At 43.4% G+C, this 25,479-nt stretch overlaps 1 protein-coding gene across 1 annotated transcript; it reads right to left on the bottom strand.

Annotated features, from left to right (window-relative positions):
* Positions 1 to 322: 322 nt before the first annotated feature.
* On the bottom strand, positions 323 to 5,561 carry TOR1B (torsin family 1 member B). The gene is made up of 5 exons (XM_049897003.1): positions 5,298 to 5,561; positions 4,241 to 4,506; positions 2,400 to 2,575; positions 1,793 to 1,920; positions 323 to 1,474 (listed from the first exon to the last, which is right to left on the bottom strand). Exons 1-5 carry the CDS (start codon positions 5,494 to 5,496, stop codon positions 1,233 to 1,235), a joined length of 1,011 nt encoding a protein of 336 aa, XP_049752960.1. The 5' UTR covers positions 5,497 to 5,561; the 3' UTR covers positions 323 to 1,232.
* Between the last annotated feature and the right edge of the window lie 19,918 nt (positions 5,562 to 25,479).

The raw sequence follows: 25,479 nt of genomic DNA, 5'->3' as shown, positions 1-25,479 counted from the left end.
AATAAACTAGGGGAAAAAAGTTAGCAAGTTACATTTCACATGATACAATTTAGGCTTTATTACTTCATATTCAAGAGGTCAATTCAAGCTCTTGTCTATATCTTACATGGGGTGGGGGTGCTCAGCTGGGATCAACTGTGGCCATTTCAAGTTACAAATCACTAACAATGGTCCAAAGGTGACCAACATGTTGAGTTTATTGCATCATTGTAAACAGAAAACCTTGTCTCCTCCCGATCAGACACACAAAAGGTTATAAAAGAAATGTAACCTAACTCCAATTTGAGCATACGAACCAAAAGATTTAAGTCTTACCTTAGCATTTCTTTAAGACTAAGTTATGATAGCATGTAAGGCATTCCCATACTGTAAAAATACTCTATCACATCTTCCATGTAAGAAGGGCTGCACACTGTTCTTAATACTGTCTGCAGTCATACTGCAGCTACAGGACAGACACAGAACTCATGCTGGCTGCAATCTACATCTTCTTTCCCAGTGATCAGAGCAGCCCAGCCATGGAAGGTGCTGCCATAGAGGGTGTCCTTATCAGATGACACCCAGGTCGAGCCACAGCTTCACAATGACCTGATTTGATCTACAAGATTCCATATATTACCATATATTTAACAATAAAAATTCATACCATTTAAGAGTATCTGAGAAAGGAATAAACAATTATTCCCTATTATATCCTTCCCATATTTTAAAATAAGCAATGTCCTATACTCCCATTATATAAGACCTAGAAGTAAAAAAATAAATCCTTCAAAACTCTGGCATCTCTAACGTACAATACTCCCACCTCTTCGGCAATGCCCAGTCTGCAAGCTGAAGCTGAATGCTCCGTCTGCACGTGTTGCCATAGAGAACGAGCGTATCCCACGGATTTCAAACTGTTGTATGGAGTAAAGTGAGACTATCCCAAGTAAAAACTGTAACAGCTGTTTCCAAGGCACTTCTGTCAAGGGTGGAACAGTAAGTCTGGAGGGGCTATTAAAAGCTCATCTTCAACTGCAATCAACAGTTGGATTTCTGCCATGTTGCAAAACGACAAGGGCGCTCCACAGATCCCTGTCTCTTCAAAATTAACTCTTACAGCTTCTAGATCCCGAAAGTCCACAGGTGCAAATGTGCAAACCCCTGAAGAGGTATTCAGCAGTGCTTCTGAAAGGCAAGGCCCCTGGTTTGCTGAGCCTCCCAGTCGCCTCTTATCACATTTGGATAAAAGCTCAGTGAAAATCTAGTCGTGACTGCACAGTCTTGCAGCCCTTGTCTGAGTAGATTTTCTCATCTTTTGGGAAAAATGTCATTTCCTCTGCCACTCTTGTGACAATGTCTTCATCGATGGCAGAACCGCGGGCCTTCATTTCTGCCCTCACACACATTTTCACATGCCTGTACTCCAGGGGCAGGAAGGGGATAAAGTAGTCGATGAGGTTTCTGTCTATCAGTCCGCTGTGCCACAGGCCACCTGCAAAATGAGACACAGCTGGGTTCTTGCCCATCACTCGCCCAAGCTCACTGCTCTTGCAGGGGCCACTGTAATCACAGTCCAGAGTACATTCCTCAAGTCTTTACCCTCCCAGAGTCTCTTTTTGCCAAGTGTGATATTGCCTGACGTAAGAATCAGTTGGACACCCTTTTTAACTGGCTTCTATAACAGCATGAGAAAAAGCTGCTACTTTAGCAAAGCCCCAGAAGCAAGCAGAGTTCTGTGGCTTTGTGAAATACTCAAAGAGAAGATGACTGTTGGCAGAGTTAAGGGCCTTCTCATCCTGTGTAGACTTACTGTGCTTGTTATTGAAGACTCCAACAGACAGCACAGGTTCCAGGTCTTTCAGCTGAATGTCTTCCCTCTTCTTCCCTGCCCTCCAAAAGTCAAGGGCCATCTTAGTTATGAGGTCCCCACCTGCATTGCTGAGTTTGACAGAGAAACAAAGATTAAAATTACATTTTTATTAAGACTTCTATATCTAATTAGAAGGGAAATGTACCTGCCCTATGGCCTATTCTTAATCAAATACTTGCTAAGTGCTACTAAATGAAGAAAAAAGTGTTTTCTCTCAAGAAGCTTAAAAGCTGTTTCTCCAGAATTTACCAGATACAGCGTTTTATAACCCTCAGAAATAACATTAAGGATTTTAAGTGCAGTTATTAATGTTGCTTGTTATCAACTATTATTTCTTTAGTTTATTTTCTCCTGCCTACACTCTGTGCCATGCGGATACTAGCAATCCAACAGTAAAAGAAGTGACGAAATCATTTTTGCCAGACTGGCATTTTTGTCCCTGGTAACAGAATGCTAATAGTTGCCAGGACCTTTTTCTAGCACTGGGAAAATGAAGGGCTCATGTGCTAGCCTCCCTCCTCAGCCCAAGAAACCACCTCCTGCTGACCTGAGAAAGATGAAGATGGCCTTCCGGTAAGACACTCCATCGACCTGCTCGTAGTAGTCCAGAAACGGCTTGATTGCATCAATGAGCCCAGGGTGCAATTTATCCATCTCGTCAAATATGAAAACAGAACCTGCACATGCACTCACGTTACCCCGGATCCAATTCTGCAACTGGTCCTAGGCCAACCGAAAAAGAACAAATGGTGACAAAGCTCAAAGAAGTGCCAGGGAGCAGAGGTGCTACCCCGCTCCTCATGCTCTGCCAGACAGAAAATCAGAGCTCTCTGCGGTTAAAGAACTCTGAGAAACTGCACCCTAACCTCCATCCACAGAGAACAGCTTTTCCAAAATCTTACCTATAAAAAGTGGAAATTAGCAGAGAGAGAGGTGCTAAGATGCAAGGAAGATTTTTCTGAAATCAAATGACACGCTAACTGTGGCTCTTTAAAGGTATGAGAGGTATAGGATTAATGACTATTTATCGTTCACTGTTAACCAATCCCTAACGTTCATCTCACTGTGCAGTGAAATCTAGAGTTAATTTTACAACATACTGAGGAATAATCAACTAGACAAGACCTGCACACTGCCTGAGACCAATGGCTTTCCTGGTGCCCTAAACAAAGGAGCTGACCCAGATGACATTTCATGAAAAGCACCTGTTCCTGTGCTTTCTTGAAACAAAGACACCCAAGCACAAAGCCCTCAACCCCAAAACGTGAAAGGCAGTGACCATGAAAGCCCTCCAGAAGCATCCTCACCTTACTGTAGCTCTTACTGTTATTTCTAGAGATCTAAAAAAGAATTTGGAAAACAGGAAAATGATTCCTTTTTGCCAACCTTCCCTGTCTTAACAGTGTCCATAGCAAACACCCACTTTTACTTCCTCATTCAGTTATGTTTCTGTTTCTTATTTCAGTCCCCACCTAACAGTAGGAATATTAACTTTTACAAGGACAATACTCATTTAAATGAAATTAACCCTACTAGACAACTCAATATGAATAAATGAGGAAACACCTCAAAAAAGGAAAAAGTCTCAAGGTTTAGTTCTTGGAGGCTTTCTTTTGAAGAAAGAAAACAATGCCAAAGAATTGAAAGATGGGAGGAACAAAGGGAATAAAAGCTGTTTAAAAAACTAAACCAAACCTGTTGCCATTAAGTTGATTCTGAGCCATGGCAACCCTATGTGTGACAGAGCAGAAGTGCTCCGTAGGGTTTTCTTGGCTGTAATCTTTACTGAAACAGCTTCCTTCTTCTGAGGAGCTGCTGGGTGGGTTTGAACCACCAACCTTCAGGTTAGCAGTCAACCACACAAACTGCTTCCGTTGGCTTGTCTACATTGCTAAATGCAGAGGCAAAGCTGAGGCTGTACCCCGGGAGCAGAACATTAAATGAAGCCACATCCAAACAACTTGTTTACGACTGTCCCACTTAACACCAAGTGCTCCGATGTGAATGTTCCCTGTGCTCAGTCTTTGCAGAATGTGGCTACCATGTGAACTGGGAGCTAGTAGATTTAGGTTCAAGTTTCTGCTCTGCCACAAGCTCACAAGGATTTTAAGGGGCAAGTCATCTCACCTTTCTTGGCTCCACTGTTTAATGGAAATAATATCACCTACCCAACTGTATTACCCAACTGTGTTATTTTGGATCAAGTGAGAAAAGAAGCTGTAGACCAGCTTTGTAAATGGCAAAGGGTTACCCGGGTATAAGTGTGACTTAACCTAGTGGAACCTGGGGACACTGCAGTGCAAAGGAGAGAAGCAGAGGCTTGAACAGTGAGCAGGTAGCCAGCCGCTCTGAGTGGCCCGTGGATGAGATAACAGTAGATTCTCTTGCCTGGTACAGTTTTATCTTCTGCTCATGAGGGAAATGCAGAGTCGATACAAACAGGTGTACAAAGTTACTCTTCAGGCCTTTTGAGTAAAGATTTTCAGGCACAATTTGGCTTACAAAGTTCTTGCCTGTGCCAGCCCAGCCATGTAAAGAAAGGGTCAATGCCTTCTTGGGATTTTTGTTGTTCTTGAAGCCGATCAGTGCCTTGAGAATCACCTCTGTGGCCAGATGTTGCCCAAACAGCTTCTCCTCCAAGTCCAGCTTGAGGGCTGCAGAAGGCAGCCCCAGAACAGAGAAAAATACACGTTAAAATGCACCAGAAAAGCAGCACTTTCCCCAGGTGGCAAAAGTGAGAGGCAGGATTAGTGAACAATCCAACAGGGTTTCCACTAATCCCCAGGCCAACACTGGACTGGAGAGTCAAATGATGCCACTTCTAGGGACATGCGTTATGTAGATGTTCTCCTTAACAATAAGTATTCTCATACGGAAGCTAAATGTGTTTATTCTTTCAAGGATTAATTTATCTCTTGAATGAACTGCATGGTATTTCCCTAGCCACCCCTGCTGCCTTGTAAGAAAACCAAGGGATAAATGTGGGCTTTCTGGTGGACACTGCTCATCTGAAAACTACTAAAAGTAAGACTGACTTGGAGCAGAAGGGCTGGCCACGCTACTTTCAGTTTCTTCTCACTGTAATCCCAAAGAAGCCGGACACGTAGAAAAGCACTTAGGCAGAGCCGCCACGATCTGGCGAAACTGTTTCGGAAAGCACAGCTTCCAGGGCTGGACTCAAGGCCCTGTCAACTCTTCTCTCCTCCCCTTCTCCCTATACTGGGCTTAGGAGATCTGGATCAGAGTTCCCGCCCTCCGGGCTTGCCACTGGAAACGATGCCTAGCTTGCCCACTCGTCCTCCCTCCCACCCAAAATCGGGACGACCACCGTCTACGGAGCGCCCCCATTCGGAGCTCGGCGCCTGACATGCTCGCGGGGGCCTGCCCCTCCGTGCCCCTGGCGCCCTGGGGTGGGGACTCAAGCCCGCGCGCCTTCCCACCGTACCCGAGGCGTTGAGCGGCTGCTCCGCGCGGCAGCACTCCGCGAAACGGCAGTAAAAGTCCGTGTAAGACAGGTAGCCGGTGAGCGCCGACGCGGCCCCGATGGCGATGCCCACACTGATGGGCTCGAACGCCGAGACCACCTGAGCAGCCAGCAGCAGCCGCAGCACCGCGACGCCCGCAAGCCGCCCGACCAGCTGCATAATCCTGCCTCGCAGCCCACCAGCCACCGCAGCATTGGTGGCTGGGTGGCGGAGCGTCAGGCCGAACTTCCGCTCCGCTGACGTAATTTCCGCCCTGCAGTCCTGCCCACTAGAGCGGCCACGTTGAGAAGGGGCAGAGAGGCGAGGCTGTGCGCTGCCATCTTTGTGATTGGTTCTAGAGGCGGCTTGTAACTTTTAGGTTCACCTGAACACCAGTCTATCTGTTACGGCTTTGTTTTCTTAACAGCGTTTTTCATTTTGTCATCCCCTCCCCACTCCCCCTGGAACTACAGTGAGCGTTTTTTCTTTCAGTTCAGAGAGACGATGAGGATGTCTGCCCACCTTCCTGATAGGTTACTGAACACTCTGGGTGCATGCAGGGCTCTAGGCTGAGCTATGGGGATAAAGTGGGACCCAGACAGACCTGCCCTGGCATGCACCATCAGAACCAGAGTTCATTCTTTCATTCACCGTGCTACATGCCAGGCCCTTTGTTTGGTGCCAGGAAGACAGCAGTGAAGCAGACAAACTTGGCTTGCTAGACCGGGGGAGGGGGAACAGACAGGAGCAAGGACCAATACCGACGGGTGGGAGAAGCACAAGGGCCATGGAACAGGAAAGGCTTACGTCTAAACTGAGAGCTAGCGGAGTTCGCCAAGCCAAAGATGAGGAGCAGAGGGTTCCACACAGAGGACAGAATGTGCAGAGGGCCAGTTTGGGGAACTGGAACTATTTCATATGGTGGAGGGTGTGGAGAGATGAGGGTGGAGCGGTATACAGAGACTGGAAGGTGAAGGCCTAGCAAGTGCTGTTAGGAGTTTGGCCTCTAGTTTGAGGGGTAATAGAGAGCCATAAAAGGGTTTTAAGCAGAGAATGGTGTGGTCAGACCGAAGATCACTCTGGCTGCTGGGTTCACAGGGGACACACAGCAGGAAACAGTGAGGAAGTTGTTGTGGTCTTCCAGATAACCTTGGCTTAGGCTTTGCTGAAATTGGTTGAGTTTATCCATCAGCCAATTCATCAACAGATATTTGATGGGCAATGCCTCTGGGCCAGACTCAATGGTGTATGGTGGGGATACAATAAGGAATAGGAAGACGTTCTGCCCTCACTGAGCTCAGTCTAATGGGAGAGACAGATGGGGAAGTGTGATCAGTGGTGCTATGATACAGAATGCAAAAGGAGGCACCTCACCTGACCTACAGGTCAGGAAAGTCTCTTCCACATCTCAGTTGTGACCTGAAGAATGAGTAAAAATTATGTAAAAGAATTGGAGCAAGTGAAGAGAGAGGAATGACCGATCAGGTTGAATGCTGCAGACACAGGTAGCATGTGCAATGGATTGGCTCTGAGTGGGAGTCAGGCCCATGGGGAGCACCGCTGGCTCAGTCAGCTAAATGTCAGATGGGAGTGGGAGGAGGGGAGGCTGGAGCAGTGGGCAGGGGCCAAACCATGTAGAGTCTTGGGAGCCATGTGGGAGCCATGGTGGAAGATGGTGGCAGTAGTAGTGGTAACTTCAAGTGGAATAATGACCAGGATCAGCCCAAAGCTGATTCCCATGATGTAGAAGTCAGACATACCTCCACCCTCTAAACTTTTTACCAATTCTGACAGCGGTTGTCCTTCCCACGGCCCACTTTACTTCTCTTCTGGGTTTGATAATCCATTGCAATGGCCACACAGAACTCAGACCGTACTTACAGTTAAGTGTTTTTTACAGAACAGGGTACAGCTTGGGAGCAGGATCTGGAAGCATGTAGGCATAGTCTCCCTTCACTGCAGTACAGCTCTCTCAGCTCTTGTCAGTCATACAGGCCTCCTCTTTCCCCACTGAGGACAGGCTGTCTGGTCCTGCTGTCTGTCACCACAGACTCTGCTACAAGGCTACTGCTGGGCATGTTGCTATCCTTAGTGTTACAGCCCTTAACCTATGTTACAGCTTTTTTAGGAGGTTCCCTGCCTCTACTCTATTTTTCTCTTCCTTCTGCTTCTCTTCCTGCTTCTTTCTATCTGAAAAACTTTTGTGGGTTTGGCTGCATATATACACAACCCCTTGTCAATTTTAAGCCATGGCCCTCATAGCAGGGCTACAAACTAACCAATCCCCTCTTGGTGGGCCATAGATACTTCATTTGCGTAGTACGCTATAGTCATGTTATTTGCATAGTCTATTGACCAATCCCTGCATGCTGCATACTAATCCCTGCATAAGCTGCAGACCAGGGCCAAATAAAAAGTTATCAAACCTCAAGTTGTTTACAGCTTACCCAGGAAATAACAATCAACCTGGACAAAAGTAACAAACCCTCTGGGGTAGAAAACCAGGGCAAAGGAACTCCTCAGGGTTTAGGAAAAAAATTTCTCAAGCTGTTTTTGCAAAGAACCAAGGCAAAAGACCACAAAAAGGAACTCATTTCACCACAAGTGAGAGGGCTTTCTGCAGGACTGCTTAGAGCACCTTGGCTGTGCGTTGGAGTTGGAGGAGCCAAGAATATGCCAGGAAAATTGGTCCCAAGAGTGGACCAGTGCACTTGGAGAGAGAAGACGGTGGCCTGAACGGGGACAGAGACAGCAAGAGGGAGGGAAGGGAAAATAAGAGTTATTCTGAAAGTGGACCAGGGCTGGCTGTAGTTGGGAAAGAGCAGGTGGAGGGCAAGGAGATGATGAGGACTCCAATTATTTTCTGTTGCTCAGATGCCAATCCACTTACTACTGGCCGGATACTGTGTGTACTTTGTGTTATCATTAGTCATAAATGTCAGCTATTGAGCTTTTGTAATCCTGAATCTGAACACCGTTGAATTTTTCCAGTTCCTTATATGATGCTTAGAGACAACAAATATTTCCTTTCTGACATGAGTGGGATAAACATTCCCTCCTGACTTGCAAACTCCACAGGATTGTTGAGAGGTTCAAAAGAGGTTGATAATTATAATTGGTGGCTCTTACTGAACTCTTACTGTATGCATACACACATCAGCTCACTGGTTCCCTCAATAATCCTGTCATAGAGTAACCATCTGTACTCTGATTGATGTAAAATTGAGAGATTTATTGAAAAAAATAGAATCATCTCGAGCAGGGGATAGGCTGAAATACATTATCTGTGGAATCCAGTAATCCAAAATGGCAAATCAGCAGTGACATTTTCTAAGAGGGGAACTAAGGATATGAAACAAGTTATTTGATTGGTATTTATAAACGTAGATCATTGAAAGAAATTACTTGAGTGGTAATTACAGGCTTAGACCATCAAAAGACATTACTTGACTGGTAGTAGATCATTTTAAGGTGGGTCTTCCTGTGGTAGGAATTCATAAGGCAGGACTTCCTATAATGCAAGCTCATAACGCAATTGGCTTAAAAGGAATCGACTCGACAGCACTGGGGTGGGTCTCTCTCTTAGATTGGTTGTTGTTGTTGTTAGGTGCCATCGAGTCGGTTCCGACTCATAGCGACCCTATGCACAACAGAACGAAACACTGCCCTGTCCTGAGCCATCCTTACAATCATTATGCTTGAGCTCATTGTTGCAGCCACTGCGTCAATCCACCTCACTGAGGGTCTTCCTCTTTTCCACTGATCCTGTACTCTGCCAAGCATGATGTCCTTCTCCAGGGACTGATCCTTCCTGACAACATGTCCAAAGTATGTAAGATGCAGTCTCGCCATCCTTGCTTCTAAGGATCATTCTGGCTGTACTTCTTCCAAGACGGATCTGTTCATTCTTTTGGCAGTCCATGGTATATTCAATATTCTTTGCCAGCACCACAACTCAAAGGCGTCAACTCTTCTTCGGTCTTCCTTATTCATTGTCCAGCTTTCACATGCATATGATGCGACTGAAAATACCATGGCTTGGGTCAGGGGCACCTTAGTCTTCAGGGTGACATCTTTGCTCCTCAACACTTTGAAGAGGTCCTTTACAGCAGATTTACCCAATGCAATGCATCTTTTGATTTCTTGACTGCTGCTTCCATGGCTGTTGATTGTGGATCCAAGTAAAATGAAATCCTTGACAACTTCAAACTTTTCTCCGTTTATCATGATGTAGCTCATTGGTCCAGTTGTGAGGATTTTTGTTTTCTTTATGTTGAGGTGCAATCCATACTGAAGGCTGTGGTCTTTGATCTTCATTAGTAAGTGCTTCAAGTCCCCTTCGCTTTCAGCAAGAAAGATTGTGTCATCTGCGTAATGCAGGTTGTTAACGAGTCTTCCTCCAATCCTGATGCCCCATTCTTCTTCATATAGTCTAGCTTTTCGTATTACTTGCTCAGCATACAGATTATGGTGAAAGAATGCAACCCTGATGCACACCTTACCTGACTTTAAACCAATCAGTATCCCCTTGTTCTGTCTGAACAATTGCCTCTTGGTGTATGTAAAGGTTCCTCATGAGCACAATTAAGGGTTCTGGAATTCCCATTCTTCGCAATGTTATCCATAATTCGTTATGACCAACACAATTAAATGCCTTTGCCTAGTCAAGAAAACACAAGTAAACATCCTTCTGGTATTCTCTGCTTTCAGCCAGGATCCATCTGACATCAGCAATGATATCCCTGGTTCCACGTCCTCTTCTGAATCCAGCCTGAATTTCTGGCAGTTCCCTGTCGATATACTGCTGCAGCCGTTTTTGAATGATCTTCAGCAAAATTTTGTTTGTGTGTGATATTAATGATATTGTTCTATAATTTCCACATTCAGTTGGATCACCTTACCTGGGAATAGGCATAAATATGGATCTCTTCCAGTCAGTTGGCCAGGAAGCTGTCTTCCATATTTCTTGGCATGGACGAGTGAGCACCTCCAGTGCTGCATCTGTTTGTTGAAACATCTCAATTGATATTCCATCAGTTCCTGGAGCCTTGTTTTTCACCAGTGTCTTCAGAGCAGTTTGGACTTCTTCCTTCAATACCATCGGTTCCTGATCATATGCCACCTCTTGAAATGGTTGAACATCAACTGATTCTTTTTGGTACAATGACTCTGTATTCCTTCCTTCTTCTTTTGATGCTTCCTGCATTGTTTAATATTTTCCCCATCGAATCCTTCACTATTGCAACTCGAGGCTTGATTTTTTTTCTTCAGTTCTTTCAGCTTGAGAAACGCCGAGTGTGTTCTTCCCTTTTGGTTTTCCATCTCCAGCTCTTTACACATGTCATTATAATACTTCGTCTTCTCAAGCTGCCCTTTTAAATCTTCTGTTCAGTTCTTTTACTTCATCAATTCTTCCTTTTGCTTCAGCTGCTCGACGTTCAAGAGTAAGTTTCAGAGTCTCCTCTGACATCCATCTTGGTCCTTTCTTTCTTTCCTGTCTTTTCAATGACCTCTTGCTTTCTTCATGGATGGTGTCCTTGATGTCATTCCACAACTCATCTGGTCTTCGGTCACTAGTGTTCAATGCATCAAATCTATTCTTCAGATGGTCTCTAAATTCAGGTGGGATATACTCAAGGTCATATTTTGGCTCTCGTGGACTTGCTTTGATTTTCTTCAGGTTCAGATTGAACTTGCATGTGAGCAATTGATGGTCTGTTCCACAGTCGGCCCCTGGCCTTGTTCTGACTGACGATATCGAGCTTTTTCATCGTCTCTTTCCACAGATGTAGTCAATTTGATTTCTGTGTGTTCCATCTGGCGAGGTTCATGTGTATAGTCGTCATTTATGTTGGTGAAAGAAGGTATTTGCAATGAAGAAGCCATTGGTCTCGCAAAATTCTGTCATTCAATCTCCAGCATTGTTTCTGTCACCAAGGCCATATTTTCCAACTACTGATCCTTCTACTTTGTTTCCAACTTTCACGTTCCAATCGCCAGTAATTATGAATGCATCAATTTCAGACTGCAGCAGCTGATAAAAATCTTCTATCTCTTCATCTTTGGCCCTAGTGGTCGGTGCATAAATTTGAATAATAGTCGTATTCACTGGTCTTCCTTGTAGGCGTATGGATATTATCGTATCACTGACAGCGTTGTACTTCAGGAGAGATCTTGAAATGTTCTGTTTGACGATGAATGCAACACCATTCCTCTTCAAGTTGTCATTCCCAGCATAGTAGACGATATGATTATCCGATCTGAAGTGGCCAATACCAGTCCATTTCAGCTCACTAATGCCTAGGATATCGATGTTTGTGCATTCCATTTCACTTTTGACGATTTCCAATTTTCCTAGATTCATACTTCATACAATACAGGTTCCGATTATTAATGGATGTTTGCAGCTGTTTCTTCTCATTTTGAGTCGTGACACATCAGCAAATGAATGTCCTGAAAGCTTTACTCCATCCACGTCATTAAGGTTGACTCTACTTTGAGGAGGCAGCTCTTCCCCAGTCATCTTTTGAGTGCCTTCCCACCTGGGGGGCTCATCTTCCAGCACTATATCAGACAGTGTTCTGCTGCTATTCATGAGGTTTTCACTGTCTAATCCTTTTCAAAAGTAGACCACCGGGTCCTTCTTCCTAGTCTGTCTTAGTCTGGAAGCTCAGCTGAAATCTTTCCTCCATGGGTGACCCTGCTAGTATCTGAACAGCAGTGGCATAGCTTCCAGCATCACAGGAACACGCAAGCCCACACAGTACGACAAACTGACAGACACACGGGGGTAGACTGGTTAAGAGAAAAATTACAAGGGTATGTGATGGGGTGGGGGGGGTCACAGTGTAGTTACATCATCATTACTGGACGTTCTTCTCTTAGAAATGGTCACAGAAGATGGTTCCGTTAGGGTGAAGACAGAACCAGCAAACAAGGAATTGCACCCAGTCCTCAAATTGGCCATTTCAGATTTTATTAAGTACCTCAGTTTTTTTTTTTTTAATTTCCTTACACAACCCCAAGAGTAAGGGACTGTCATAATCTCTATCTTAAAAGAAGGAGAAACTGAGGCCCAGATAGGTGAAGTAATGCATCCAGAGCCACTCACTAGGAAGAGAGGGAACCGGCTTCTGTGGACTGTATGATCCTGGCCTCCTGTTCTTAACTACCCACCCCAGACAAATCAAAGCCACTGGAGGCCGCAGAATTACCCCTCTTCTCTCATGGCTGCACCCCAAGGAACACAATGGACTTGGCCAACTGCATGCCTGAGGCAGCCTGTCTGTGACAGAGCCAGAACTGATTAGATTAGACAGATAATGAGGACCAGGCTGCCAGGCCTCCTGCTCACACCAGGCCTGGTGGATAAAAAAAAAAAAAATTTTTTTTCTTTTTTAATGTATCCATAGAGCTTGTCAAATGGTCCTGGGAGAGGTTTTTCTGACTGTGGGGGCAGCCCTTGTGGTGGGCTTTTCCCTGCTGTAGGCCAGTCATCCTCAGCCTCGGGTACTTGAACTCTAGAGGTATATGAAGACGGTAAGGAAACTGATCCCAGAAACAACCTCTCCTCTTTTCTCCCTGAGCAGGGTGCCAGCAGCCCCGGCTTCTTGCCAGCACCCCTTTTTTACCTCCCCTTTCCCAGTGGCCTTTGGCCCCTTGAAGAGAAGAAAAGTCATCCAAACTCTGGACCTTAACAAGGAACATTCCTCGGGAGCATAGAAACTGACTTCCCAGGCAAGCCAACTACAGGATGGTCCCAGACTGGCACCGTGTTGGAACAATGCAGGATTCTGACAGCTGGGCAATTGAATTCCTTTACAAGTTCAAATAACAGTTGCTATTTATATTTTTTGTTGTTTTCAAGAAATTTGAATGCATTAGCAACTGGTAGATCATTAACAATAATTTATGATGATAGATCACTATGTGTGAATGTGTGTGCCTGTCTTTAAGCCTATAACTCAAAGAAATTCAAAGAATTGAGTGATACTGCTTTGACAAAACCCTTTGTATTAGTTATCTATTGCTGCAGATTACCCCAAAATTTAGTAGCTTAAACAATGATAAACATTTTTTACCCCAAACAGTTTCTGTAGGTCAGGAATTCCAGAATGGCTTAGCTGAATGACTCTGGTTCAGAGTCCCTCATGAGGCTGCAATCAAAAGTTGGCTGGGAGGCGGAGCCAAGATGGCGGAATAGACAGGTGCTTCTGGGGAGCCCTCTTTACAAGACTCAAAAAAACAAGTGAAACGAGTATGTTTGTGACAAGCTGGGAGCCCTGAGCATCAAAGGCAAGCTTAGACAATGAACTGAGGGGCAGGGGAAGGAAGAGACCATTCAGAAGTGGAGAGGAGTTACTGGACCTGGGTGGTGGGGAGCCCTCAGGCACCACTCCTGGAGCTGCGGCGGTGGCCGCCTGGTACTAGCGTTCAGCCGCAGTTTCCTCAGGGAGAAGCAGCCAGCCACGCAGCCCTCTCACACCTCCGGAACCTGAGCAAAAGGGCGCTCTCCACAAAAGCTAAGTACTTGCGTATATTTTATCGTGTCCCCCACCCCCAAGCCAGCTTCAGCGGCTGAATCCCTGGGCCTGAGATAGACCCTGGTGAGCACCTAGAGCCATCTCCCTGGCCTTGGGGAAGGAAAAAATTTGCAACTAGGGGCAAAACATAATTTTCTAGCTCCGTTAACCAGGGGAGCTCAGGACAGAAGCGGCTCCTGTCCAGGCATAAACCGTCTGTGGACCTTGAGAACCTTTCCCTTCTGCATGGACCTGTGTGGGCCTATTTCGGGAGAATAGCCCCTTGTTGGCAGACTCCAACCATTTCAGCTGTGCAGTGGAGAGGTGGGTGTTTGACTTTGACATTGCTTAGCCTATTAAACGAGGTCCTCACCTACCAACATCAGGGGCTGAAGGACTGGTTGCTCCACTCAGGTCACCCAGCCACCGGTGACAGGGGTCCAAAGATAACTGGTACCTCCTAGTCCTTACAACCAAAAACTTTGGGTGTCCATGGTCTCTCTGCAGAACCCACCCACCAGCACGCTCTAGGGAACAGAGACATATTTTCTTCAGAGACGCTTGGCGGTCAGTTCTCAGCCCCCTGCTACAGTCAGATACTGGTATATATGCCAATCACCCCTGCCCCTCTAAGACTGTAGAACAGAGCCTGTACCACACACTTGATATCAGCTACCTGGAAACCTGAGCTGAATTCATGCAAGAAAACTGGACTCCTAGACTGATATACCTGATAACAGCTCTAGCCAGCTGGGGACAGGACACCAGAGCTCCAAAGGTGAAAATACTCAAGCGAGCCCACTCAAGCAACCTATAGGGGTATACCAAAACAAAACAAAGCAAGCAGCTACGACACAGTAAGCAAGCATAAACTAATACAATAACTCATAGATGGCTCGGGGACAACAGCCAATATCAAGTCACATAAAGAAACAGACCATGATCACCTCAACAGGCTCTCAAAACAAAGAATCTAGGGATCTTCTAGATGAAAGTGCATTCCTGGAATTACCAGATGCAGAATACAAAAGCTGAATATACAGAACCCTTCAAGACATCGGGAAGGAAATGAGTCAATATGCAGAACAAGCCAAGGAACACACAGATAAAACAACTGAAGAAACTAGAAAGATTATTCAGGAACATAATGAAAAGTTTAATAAGCTGGAAAAATCCATAGACAGACAACAATCAGAAATTCAGAAGATTAACAATAAAATTACAGAATTAGACAACTCAATAGAAAGTCGGAGGAGCAGAGTTGAGCAAGTAGAAGCCAGAACTTCTGAACTTGAAGATAAATCACTTGGCACTAATATATATGAAGAAAAATCAGATAACAGAATTAAAAAAAATGAAGAAACCTTAAGAATCACATGGGACTCTATCAAGAGAAATAACCTACAAGTGATTGGAGTACCACGACAGGGAGGGATAACAGGAAATACAGAGAGAATTGTTGAAGATTTGTTGGCAGAAAACTTCCCTGATACCGTGAAAGATGAGATGATATCTATCCAAGATGCTCATCGACTCCACATAAGGTAGATGTTAAAAGAAGGTCACCAAGACATATTGTAATCAAACTTGCCAAAACCAAAGATAAAGAGACAATTATAAGAGCAGCGAGGGATAAACGAAAAGTCACCTACAAAGGAGAGCCAATAAGAATAAGCTCAGACTACTCAGCAGAAACCATGCAGACAAGAAGGCAATGGGATGACATATTTAAAAAATTGAAGGAAAAAATTGCCTGCCAAGAATCATATATCCAGCAAAACTGTCTCTTAAATATGAAGGTGAAATTAAGACATTTCCAGATAAATGCAAGTTTAGGGAATTCGTAAAAACCAAACCAAAACTACAAGAAATACGAAAGGGAGTTCTTTGGTTAGAAAATCAATATCAGGTATCAACCCAAGACTAGAACACTGGGCAGAGCAACCAGAACCCAGACAGGGAAATAAAAAAAAACAAAGCAAGATTATAAACAAACAAACAAACAAAAAGCCCAAAACAGGGTAACAGTGATGTTACTATATAAAAGAAGACAACATTAAAATAATAATGAGGGATTAAGAAATGTAATCATACACCTTCCATATGGAGAGGAACATGCTGTGATACAAAGAAATAAAAGTTAGTTTTAAATTTAGAAAAACAGGGGTAAATAATAAGGTAACCACAAGGAGACAAACTATCCTACTCATGAAAATAAAATACAAGGGAAAAATACAGACTCAGCAGAAACAAAGTCAACAACAACAAATATGAGTAAAGGACAATATGTAAAGATAATCTACTCAGCACATAAAATCAAGTGGGAAAAAGAAACTGTGAACACACAAAAAAAGACATCAAAATGATAGCACTAAATGCACCAATAAAGAGACAGAGAGTGGCAGAATGGATTAACAAACACGATCCGTCTATATGCTGCCTACAAGAGACACACCTTAGACTTAGAGACACAAACAAACTAAAACTCAAAGGATAGAAAAAAATATATCAAGCAAACAACAATCAAAAAAGAGCAGGAGTGGCAATATTAATTTCTGACAAAATAGACTTTAAAGTTAAATCCATCAGAAAGGATAAGGAAGGACACTATATAATAATTAAAGGGACAATACATGAAGAAGATATAACCATATTAAATATTTATGCACCCAATGACAGGGCTGCAAGATACATAAAACAAACTCTATCAGCACTGCAAAGTGAGATAGACAGCTCCACAATAATAGTAGGAGACTTCAACACACCACTTTCAGTGAAGGACAGGACATCCAGAAAGAAGCTCAATAAAGACATGGAAGATCTAAATGCCACAATCAACCAACTTGACCTCATAGACATATACAGAACACTCCACCTAACAGCAACCAAGTATACTTCCCTTTCTAGTGCACATGGAACATTCTCTAGAAGAGACCACATAGTAGGTCATAAAGCAAGCCTTAGCAGAATCCAAAACACTGAAATATTACAAAGCATCTTCTCTGACCATAAGGCTGTAAAAGTGGAAATCAATAACAGAAGAAGCAGGGAAAAGAAATGAAACACTTGGAAACTGAACAACACCCTGCTCAAAAAAGACTGGATTATAGAAGACATTAAGGATGGAATAAAGAAATTCCAGAATCCAATGAGAATGAAAACACTTCCTATCAGAACTTTTATGACACAGCAAAAGCAATGCTCAGAGGTCAATTTATATCAATAAATGCACACACCCAAAAAGAAGAAAGGGCCAAAATCAAAGAATTATCCCTACAACTTGAACAAATAGAAAGACAGCACCAAAAGAACCCCACAGGCACCAGAAGAAAACAAATAATAATAATTAGAGCTGAACTAAATGAAATAGAAAACAGAAAAACAATTGAAAGAATTAACAAGACGAAAAGCTGGTTTTTTGAAGAAATCAACAAGATTGATAAACCACTGGCCAAACTGACAAAAGAAAAACAGGAGAGGAAGCAAATAACCCAAATAAGAAATGAGAGGGGCGATATTACAACACACCCAACTGAAATTAAAAGAATCATATTAGATTACTATGAAAAACTATACTCATACAAATTTGAAAACCTAGAAGAAATGAATGAATTCATAGAAACACACTACCTACCTAAACTGACACAAACAGAGGTAGAACAACTAAACAGACCCATAACAAAAGAAGAGATTGAAAAGGTAATCAAAAAACTCCCCCCCCCCAAAAAAAAGCCCTGGTCCAGACGGCTTTACTGCAGCAGAGTTCTACCAAACTTTCAGAGAAGAGTTAACACCACTACTACTAAAGGTATTTCAGAGCATAGAAAAGGACAGAATACTACCAAACTCATTCTATGAAGCCACCATATCCCTATACTAAAACCAGGTAAAGACACCACAAGAAAAGAAAATTATAGACCTATATCCCTCATAAATGTAGATGCAAAAATCCTCAACAAAATTGTAGCCAATAGAATTCAACAACATATCGAAAAAATAATTCACCATGACCAAGTGGGATTCATACCAGGTATGCAGGGATGGTTCAACATTAGAAAAACAATTAATGTAATCCACCACATAAATAAAACAAAAGACAAGAATCACATGATTTTATCAATTGATGCAGAAAAGGGATTTGACAAAGTTCAACACTCATTCACGATAAAAACTCTCAGCAAAATAGGAAAAGAAGGAAAATTCCTCAACATAATAAAGGAGATTTATACAAAACCAACAGCCAACATCACGCTAAATGGAGAGAGCCTGAAAACATTCCCATTGAGATCGGGAACCAGACAAGGATGCCTTTTATCACCACTCTTATTCAACATTGTGCTGGAAGTCCTAGCCAGAGCAATTAGGCTAGATAAAGAAATAAAGGGCATCCAGATTGGCAAGGAAGAAGTCAAAGTATCTCTATTTGCAGATGACATGATCTTATACACAGAAAACCCTAAGGAATCCTCCAGAAAACTATTGAAACTAATAGAAGAGTTCAGCAGAGTATCGGGATACAAGATAAACATACAAAAATCAGTTGGATTCCTCTACACCAACAAAAAGAACAATCGAAGAGGAAATCACCAAATCAATGCCATTTACAGTAGTCCCCAAGAAGATAAAATACTTAGGAATAAATCTTACCAGAGATGTAAAAGACTTATACAAGGAAAACTACAGTACACTTCTGCAAGAAACCAAAAGAGACATAAGTGGAAGAACATACCTTGATCGTGGATAGGAAGACTTAACATTATAAAAATGTCTATTCTACCAAAAGCGATCTATACATTCAATGCAGTTCCGATCCAAATCCCAACGACATTCTTTAATGAAATGGAGAAACAAATCACCAACTTCATATGGAAGGGAAAGAGGCCCCGGATAAATAAGGCATTACTGAAAAAGAAGAACAAAGTGGGAGGCCTTAATTTACTTGATTTTAGAACCTATTATACTGCCACAGTAGTCAAAACAGCCTGCTACTGGTAAAACAACATATACATGGACCAATGGAACAGAATTGAGAATCCAGACATAAATCTATCCACATATGAGCAGTTGATATTTGACAAAGGCCCCAAAACAGTTAAATGGGGAAAAGACAGTCTTTTAAACAAATGGTGCTGGCATAACTGGGTATCCATCTGGAAAAAAATGAAACAAGACCCATACCTCACTCCATGCACAAAAACTAACTCAAAATGGATTAAAGACCTACATATAAAATCTAAAACGATAAAGATCATGGAAGAAAAAATAGGGACAAAGTTAGGAGCCCTAATACCTGGCATAAACAGTATACAAAACGTTATAAAGAATGCAGAAGAAAAACTACATAACTGGGAGCTCCTAAAAATCAAGCACCTATGCTTATCCAAAGACTTCACCAAAAGAGTAAAAAGACTACCTACAGACTGGGAAAAAGTTTTTAGCTATGACATTTCTGATCAGCACCTGATCTCTAAAATCTACCTGATACTTCAAAAACTGAACTGCAAAAAGACAAATAACCCAATTAAAAAATGGGCAAAAGAAATGAATAGACACTTCACTAAAGAAGACATTCAGGTAGCTAACAGATATATGAAGAAATGTTCACGATCATTAGCCATTAGAGAAATGCAGATCAAAACTACAATTAGATTCCATCTCACTCCAACAAGGCTGGGGTTAATCCAAAAAACACAAAATAATAAATGTTGGAGAGGCTGTGGAGAGATTGGAACACTTCTACACTGCTGGTGGGAATGTAAAATGGTACAACCACTTTGGAAATCAATTTGGCGCTTCCTTAAAAAGCTAGAAATAGAACTACCATAAGATCCAGCAATCCCACTCCTTGGAATATATCTTAGAGATAAGAGCCTTTACATGAACAGATATAGGCACACCCATGTTTATTGCAGCACTGTTTATAATAGCAAAAAGATGGAAGCAACCAAGGTGCCCACCAACAGATGAATGGATAAATAAATTATGGTATACTCACACAATGGAATACTACGCATCGATTAAGAACAGTGAAGAGGGGGCGGAGCCAAGATGGCGGACTAGGCAGACGCTACCTCGGATCCCTCTTACAACAAAGACACGGAAAAACAAGTGAATCGATCACATACATAACAATCTATGAACCCTGAACAACAAACACAAATTTAGAGACGGAGAACGAACTAATACGGGGAAGCAGCGATTGTTTCCAGAGCCTGGAGCCAGCGTACCAGTCAGGTACGGCACAAGCACAGAGACCTGCTCCACCCCCCTGAACTAACCCCGGGAGGGGGACCAGCCGGTTCCACGGGCGGCGTGGGACGCAGCCGGTAGGAGAAGTCCCCGGGAGGCAGTGACTGATCTTGGAGCAGAAAGAGCAGCATCCGAGCCGGGGAACCATCCCGCAGGGATTTGGACTGGACGCAGGTACGCCATAAACACGGAGAGTTGCTCCACCCCCCTGAACTAACCCCGGGAAGGGGACCAGCCGGGTCGCGTGGGCGGCGTGGGACGCAGCTGGTAGGAGAAGTCCCCGGGAGGCAGCGACTGGTATTGGAGCGGGGAGAACAGCGTCCCAGCCGGGACACTCGGTCACGGCACAAGCACGGGGAGCTACTCCACCCATCTGAACTAACCCCGGGAGGAGGCCCAACTGGCTCTCGGAGGCGGCACGGCCACGTGGCTGGAGGGACGAGAAGTCCCCGGGAGGCAGCGACTGATTTTGGAGTCGAGAGTGCACCGTCCCAGTAGGGGAGCCTTGACGCTGGGCGTGGGGCTGGAAGCAGAGGATCTGACCGTGACTCCAGCGGGCCAGACCCCCCGCGGGCAATCTCCACACAGCCAGCACACATAGGTGACGCGCCTGCGGGAATCTCAGATACAATAGTCATTCCAAGCAAGACAAGCAACTCTGGCTATATTCTGAGGTGCTACTCTCCTATCTCTCTGTTCCCTCCCCCACCCTCCCCAGGCAGCTTCATTAACATCTGAATAGCCTGAGCCAGAGGGAGAACTCTGATAGGGATCTGACTGCAGTTTTTTTTTAGCAGATTTTCTGGAAAAACTAGTTTCCCAGTGATGGCTCGGAGACAACAATCCATATCAAACCACTTAAAGAAGCAGACCGTGACAGCTTCTCCAACCCTCCAAACAAAAGGATCAAAATCTTTCCCAAATGAAGATACAATCTTGGAATTATCAGATACAGAATATAAAAAACTAATTTACAGAATGCTTAATGATATCACAAATGAAATTAGGATATCTGCAGAAAAAGCCAAGGAACACACTGATAAAACTGTTGAAGAACTCAAAAAGATTATTCAAGAACATACTGGAAAAATTAATAAGTTGCAAGAATCCATAGAGAGACAACATGTAGAAATCCAAAAGATTAACAATAAAATAACAGAATTAGACAACACACTAGGAAGTCAGAGGAGCAGACTCGAGCAATTAGAATGCAGACTGGGACATCTGGAGGACCAGGGAATTAACACCAACATAGCTGAAAAAAAATCAGATGAAAGAATTAAAAAAAATGAAGAAACCCTAAGAATTATGTGGGACTCTATCAAGAAGGATAACCTGCGGGTGATTGGAGTCCCAGAACAGGGAGGGGGGACAGAAAACACAGAGAAAATAGTTGAAGAACTCCTGACAGAAAACTTCCCTGACATCGTGAAAGACGAAAGGATAGCTATCCAAGATGCTCATCGAACCCCATTTAAGACTGATACAAAAAGAAAAACACCAAGACATATTATCATCAAACTCACCAAAACCAAAGATAAAGAGAAAAATTTAAAAGCAGCCAGGGAGAAAAGAAAGGTTTCCTTCAAGGGAGAATCAATAAGAATATGTTCTGACTACTCAGCAGAAACCATGCAGGCAAGAAGGGAATGGGACGACATATACAGAACACTGAAGGAGAAAAACTGCCAGCCAAGGATCATATATCCAGCAAAACTCTCTCTGAAATATGAAGGCGAAATTAAAATATTTACAGACAAACACAAGTTTAGAGAATTTGCAAAAACCAAACCAAAGCTACAAGAAATATTAAAGGATATTGTTTGGTCAGAGAACCAATAATATCAGATATCAGCACAACACAAGGTCACAAAACAGATCGTCCCGATATCAACTCAAATAGGGAAATCACAAAAACAAACAAATTAAGATTAATTAAAAAAAAAAAATACACATAACAGGGAATCATGGAAGTCAATAGGTAAAAGATCACAGTAATCAGAAAGAGGGACTAAATACAGGAGGCATTGAACTGCCATATGGAGAGTGATACAAGGCGATATAGAACAATACAAGTTAGGTTTTTACTTAGAAAAATAGGGGTAAATAATAAGGTAACCACAAAAAGGTATAACAACTCTATAACTCAAGATAAGAACAGTGAAGAATCTGTGAAACGTTTCATAACATGGAGGAACCTGGAAGGCATCATGCTGAGTGAAATTAGTCAGTTGCAAAAGGACAAATATTGCATAAGACCACTATTATAAGAACTTAAGAAATAGTTTAAACTGAGAAGAAAACATTCTTTTGTGGTTACAAGACGGGGAGGGAGGGAGGGTGAGACAGGAGCATTCACTAATTAGATAGTAGATAAGAACTATTTTAGGTGAAGGGAAAGACAGCACACAATACAGGGGAGGTCAGCACAATTGGACTAAACCAAAAGCAAGGAAGTTTCCTTAATAAGCTGAACGCTTCGAAGGCCAGCATAGCAGGGGCAGGGGTCTGGGGACCATGGTTTCAGGGGACATCTAAGTCAATTGGCATAATAAAATCTATTAAGAAAACATTCTGCATCCCACTTTGAAGAGTGGCGTCTAGGGTCTTAAATGCTAGGAAGCAGCCATCTAAGATGCATCAATTGGTCTCAACCCACCTGGATCAAAGGAGAATGAAGAACACCAAGGACACAAGGTGATTACAAGCCCAAGAGACAGAAAGGGCTACATGAACCAGAGACTACATCATCCTGAGACCAGAAGAACTAGATGGTGCCCAGCTACAACCGATGACTTCCCTGACAGGGAACACAACAGAGAACCCCTGAGGGAGCAGGAGAGCAGTGGGATGCAGACCCCAAATTCTCATAAGACCAGACTTAATGGTCTGACTGAGACTAGAAGGACCCCGGTGGTCATGGCCCCCAGACCTTTTGTTGGCCCAGGACAGGAACCATTCCCAAAGCCAACTCTTCAGACATGGATTGGACTAGACAATGGGTTGGAGAGGGGTGCTGGTGAAGAGTGAGCTTCTTGGATCAGGTGGACACTTGAGACTATGTTGGCATCTCCTGCCTGGAGGGGAGATGAGAGGGCGGAGGGGGTTAGAAGCTGACAAAATGGACGCGAAAAGAGACAGTGGATGGAGAGAGCGGACTTTCTCATTAGGGGGAAAGCAATTGTTTTGTTTTTTTTTTTAGCAAGGTGTATATGGGTTTTTGTGTGAGAGACTGACTTGATTTGTAAACTTTCACTTAAAGCACAACAAAAATTACAAAAAAAAAAGTTGGCTGGAACTTGTTGAAATGGCAAATGATTTGTTACCTATACATTTACCACAACTTAAAAAAAAGTTGTCTGTGGCTGCAGTCATCTGAAGGTTTGACTGGGGCTGAAGCATCCACTTCCGAGATCCTCACTCACATGGCTATTGTCAGGAGGCCTCAATTTCTTATCACAGTGCTGCTTGTCTGTCCTCACAACACGGCGGCTGGTTTCCCCCAGTGTAAATGGTTGAAAAGAGCAAGATAGGAGCTGCCATGTCTCTTACGACCTAGCATTGGAAGACACACTCAATTATTTTCACAATATCCCATTGGTTACATAGGTCAACTCTGTTCTTTGTGAGATAGGAGAACACAGGCTGAATACCAGGGGGGTAGGGATCACTGGGGGCCATGTTGGAGGTTGCCTACCGCAGCTTTCCTCTTCCATTTACTTTCTTATATACTTATATGCAAAATAAAAACATGGGATTATGCTGAACCTTACTTCTTTCTAGCACTCAGTAATTTTGATTTGTGGATACCTGAATTCAGTGGAAAAGAAAAGAGGAACAAATCATCCATCTCATTAAAAGACACGTTTATCATAAAGTTAAAAAAAAATTTTTGTTTAATAATTATAAAAATTGGTAACACATTTTTATTGCTTTGAGCATCATAAAAATAATCCAAAAGATTACTGTGTACTAACAATAATCCGAAAGAAATATTTAACACTTAGAACCTTATGGTCACCAGGAAAAATTTTATATCAAATTTTAATTTATAGTATATGCATATTTTTGTTCCAGAGATATAAGATGATTAATGAAAGACTTTCAGGCATAAAATATGTTTTATTAGGATGAGGGAGCGAAATAGAAATATGAGTTTCTTCTTTGAACTTGTCACTGGCTTCCAATAGCTCTTAGGAAAAAAAACTACCCTTCTTACACCGAGCTCAAAGTCCCACCTGATGTGCCCCTGCCTTCCTCTCAGACCTCTTCCAGTCCCACTTGCCTTTCTCTCTGCCTGAATTCTTGCTTCAGAGTCTCACCTGGCTAAGGGCTTTCAGGCTCAGATCCAAGCCTATGGTTCTCTCTACCCCTCTCTAGTCAGGCACTTTTCTATCACCCCGTCTGTGTCCTTTTTTTGTCTCTCCCTATCTACTTCCAAAACATTTCATCACCCCAAAAGGAAACTCTGTATCAATTATGCAGTGGCTTACCGCTGTGTGATGGGTTGCTTTTGTGTGGCCTTTCTTGCCGCGGTCTTGTGACTCCCACCCAAGTGATTGGGTGGGCCTATGTGATGGGGTGATTGTGGCCCACCAAGGGAACTGGTCAGTTTTGTCATCCTGCTGGGCTTGAAATGAGTCACCTCAGAGGTGGTAAAGAGAAGATACCACCACCAGCAAGGCAAGAGCAGCCAGGAGCCAGCACATCCTTTGGACCCTGGATCCCTGCACTAAGAAGTTCCTGGACTGAGGAGGCAGAAAGAGAGCTGTAATCTTGAAGATGTCGAGAAGCACCAGCAGAGACCTGGCAGCAGAAGTCAGCGTGGTGGGCTTCCTGGTCCATGGAGAGAGAAAGCTGAGTGGCTTTGGGAAAGGCTGAGGGCTAGGGAGAGGCATGCCTGTGAGGGCAGCTGGGAATAGGCTGTCCTGATGGGAGAATTGTATCTTTGTTACCAAATGCCAATCCGACACAAAGGGTCTTTGTCTTTTCCTGAGTAAGAATACATGAGAAAGACAAATTTTATCTTCAGCAAGCTTTATTTTGCTTGAGTCAAGCAAAAGGAATCAGCTGGGATCTAAGCCTCTCCAAAAGACTGACTCAAAAAGGGAAGCAAGGCTAAGGCTTATATGGGTTCGGTGGAGAAAATAGTGTAATGAATATTTAGTGGGCTTCTTTCAAGGGGCGGGTACTTCTCAGAATGGAGATGCATGTTAATTAGGTTGCACGTGCATCTGGAATCCAAGATGGAATCTGCTGATATTCAAGATGGAGTCCTCTCGGCAGCCCTTGGCATCACTTATTATGGGATATAGCACAAGCGCACTGATCTTTGGCACTACATCACCATCTTTGGAGGGCTAAGGAAGGTTAAACAGCTGTCACACTTTGT

Source organism: Elephas maximus, chromosome 9 (genome assembly GCF_024166365.1).
Source record: "Elephas maximus indicus isolate mEleMax1 chromosome 9, mEleMax1 primary haplotype, whole genome shotgun sequence".
Classification (NCBI taxonomy): domain Eukaryota; kingdom Metazoa; phylum Chordata; class Mammalia; order Proboscidea; family Elephantidae; genus Elephas; species Elephas maximus.
Note: the sequence above shows the minus strand (reverse complement) of the source record. Positions and strands in the feature narration are given on the sequence as shown.

Coding starts and splice junctions, on each gene's coding strand:
- TOR1B (XM_049897003.1), bottom strand. CDS start 5,496: ATGCAGCTGGTCGGGCGGCTTGCGGGCGTCGCGGTGCTGCGGCTGCTG. Junction 2,576..4,240: donor AGAAGATAAAACTGTACCAG/GCAAGAGAATCT, acceptor CGGTTGGCCTAG/GACCAGTTGCAGAATTGGAT. Junction 1,921..2,399: donor GCCATCTTCATCTTTCTCAG/GTCAGCAGGAGG, acceptor TGTCAAACTCAG/CAATGCAGGTGGGGACCTCA.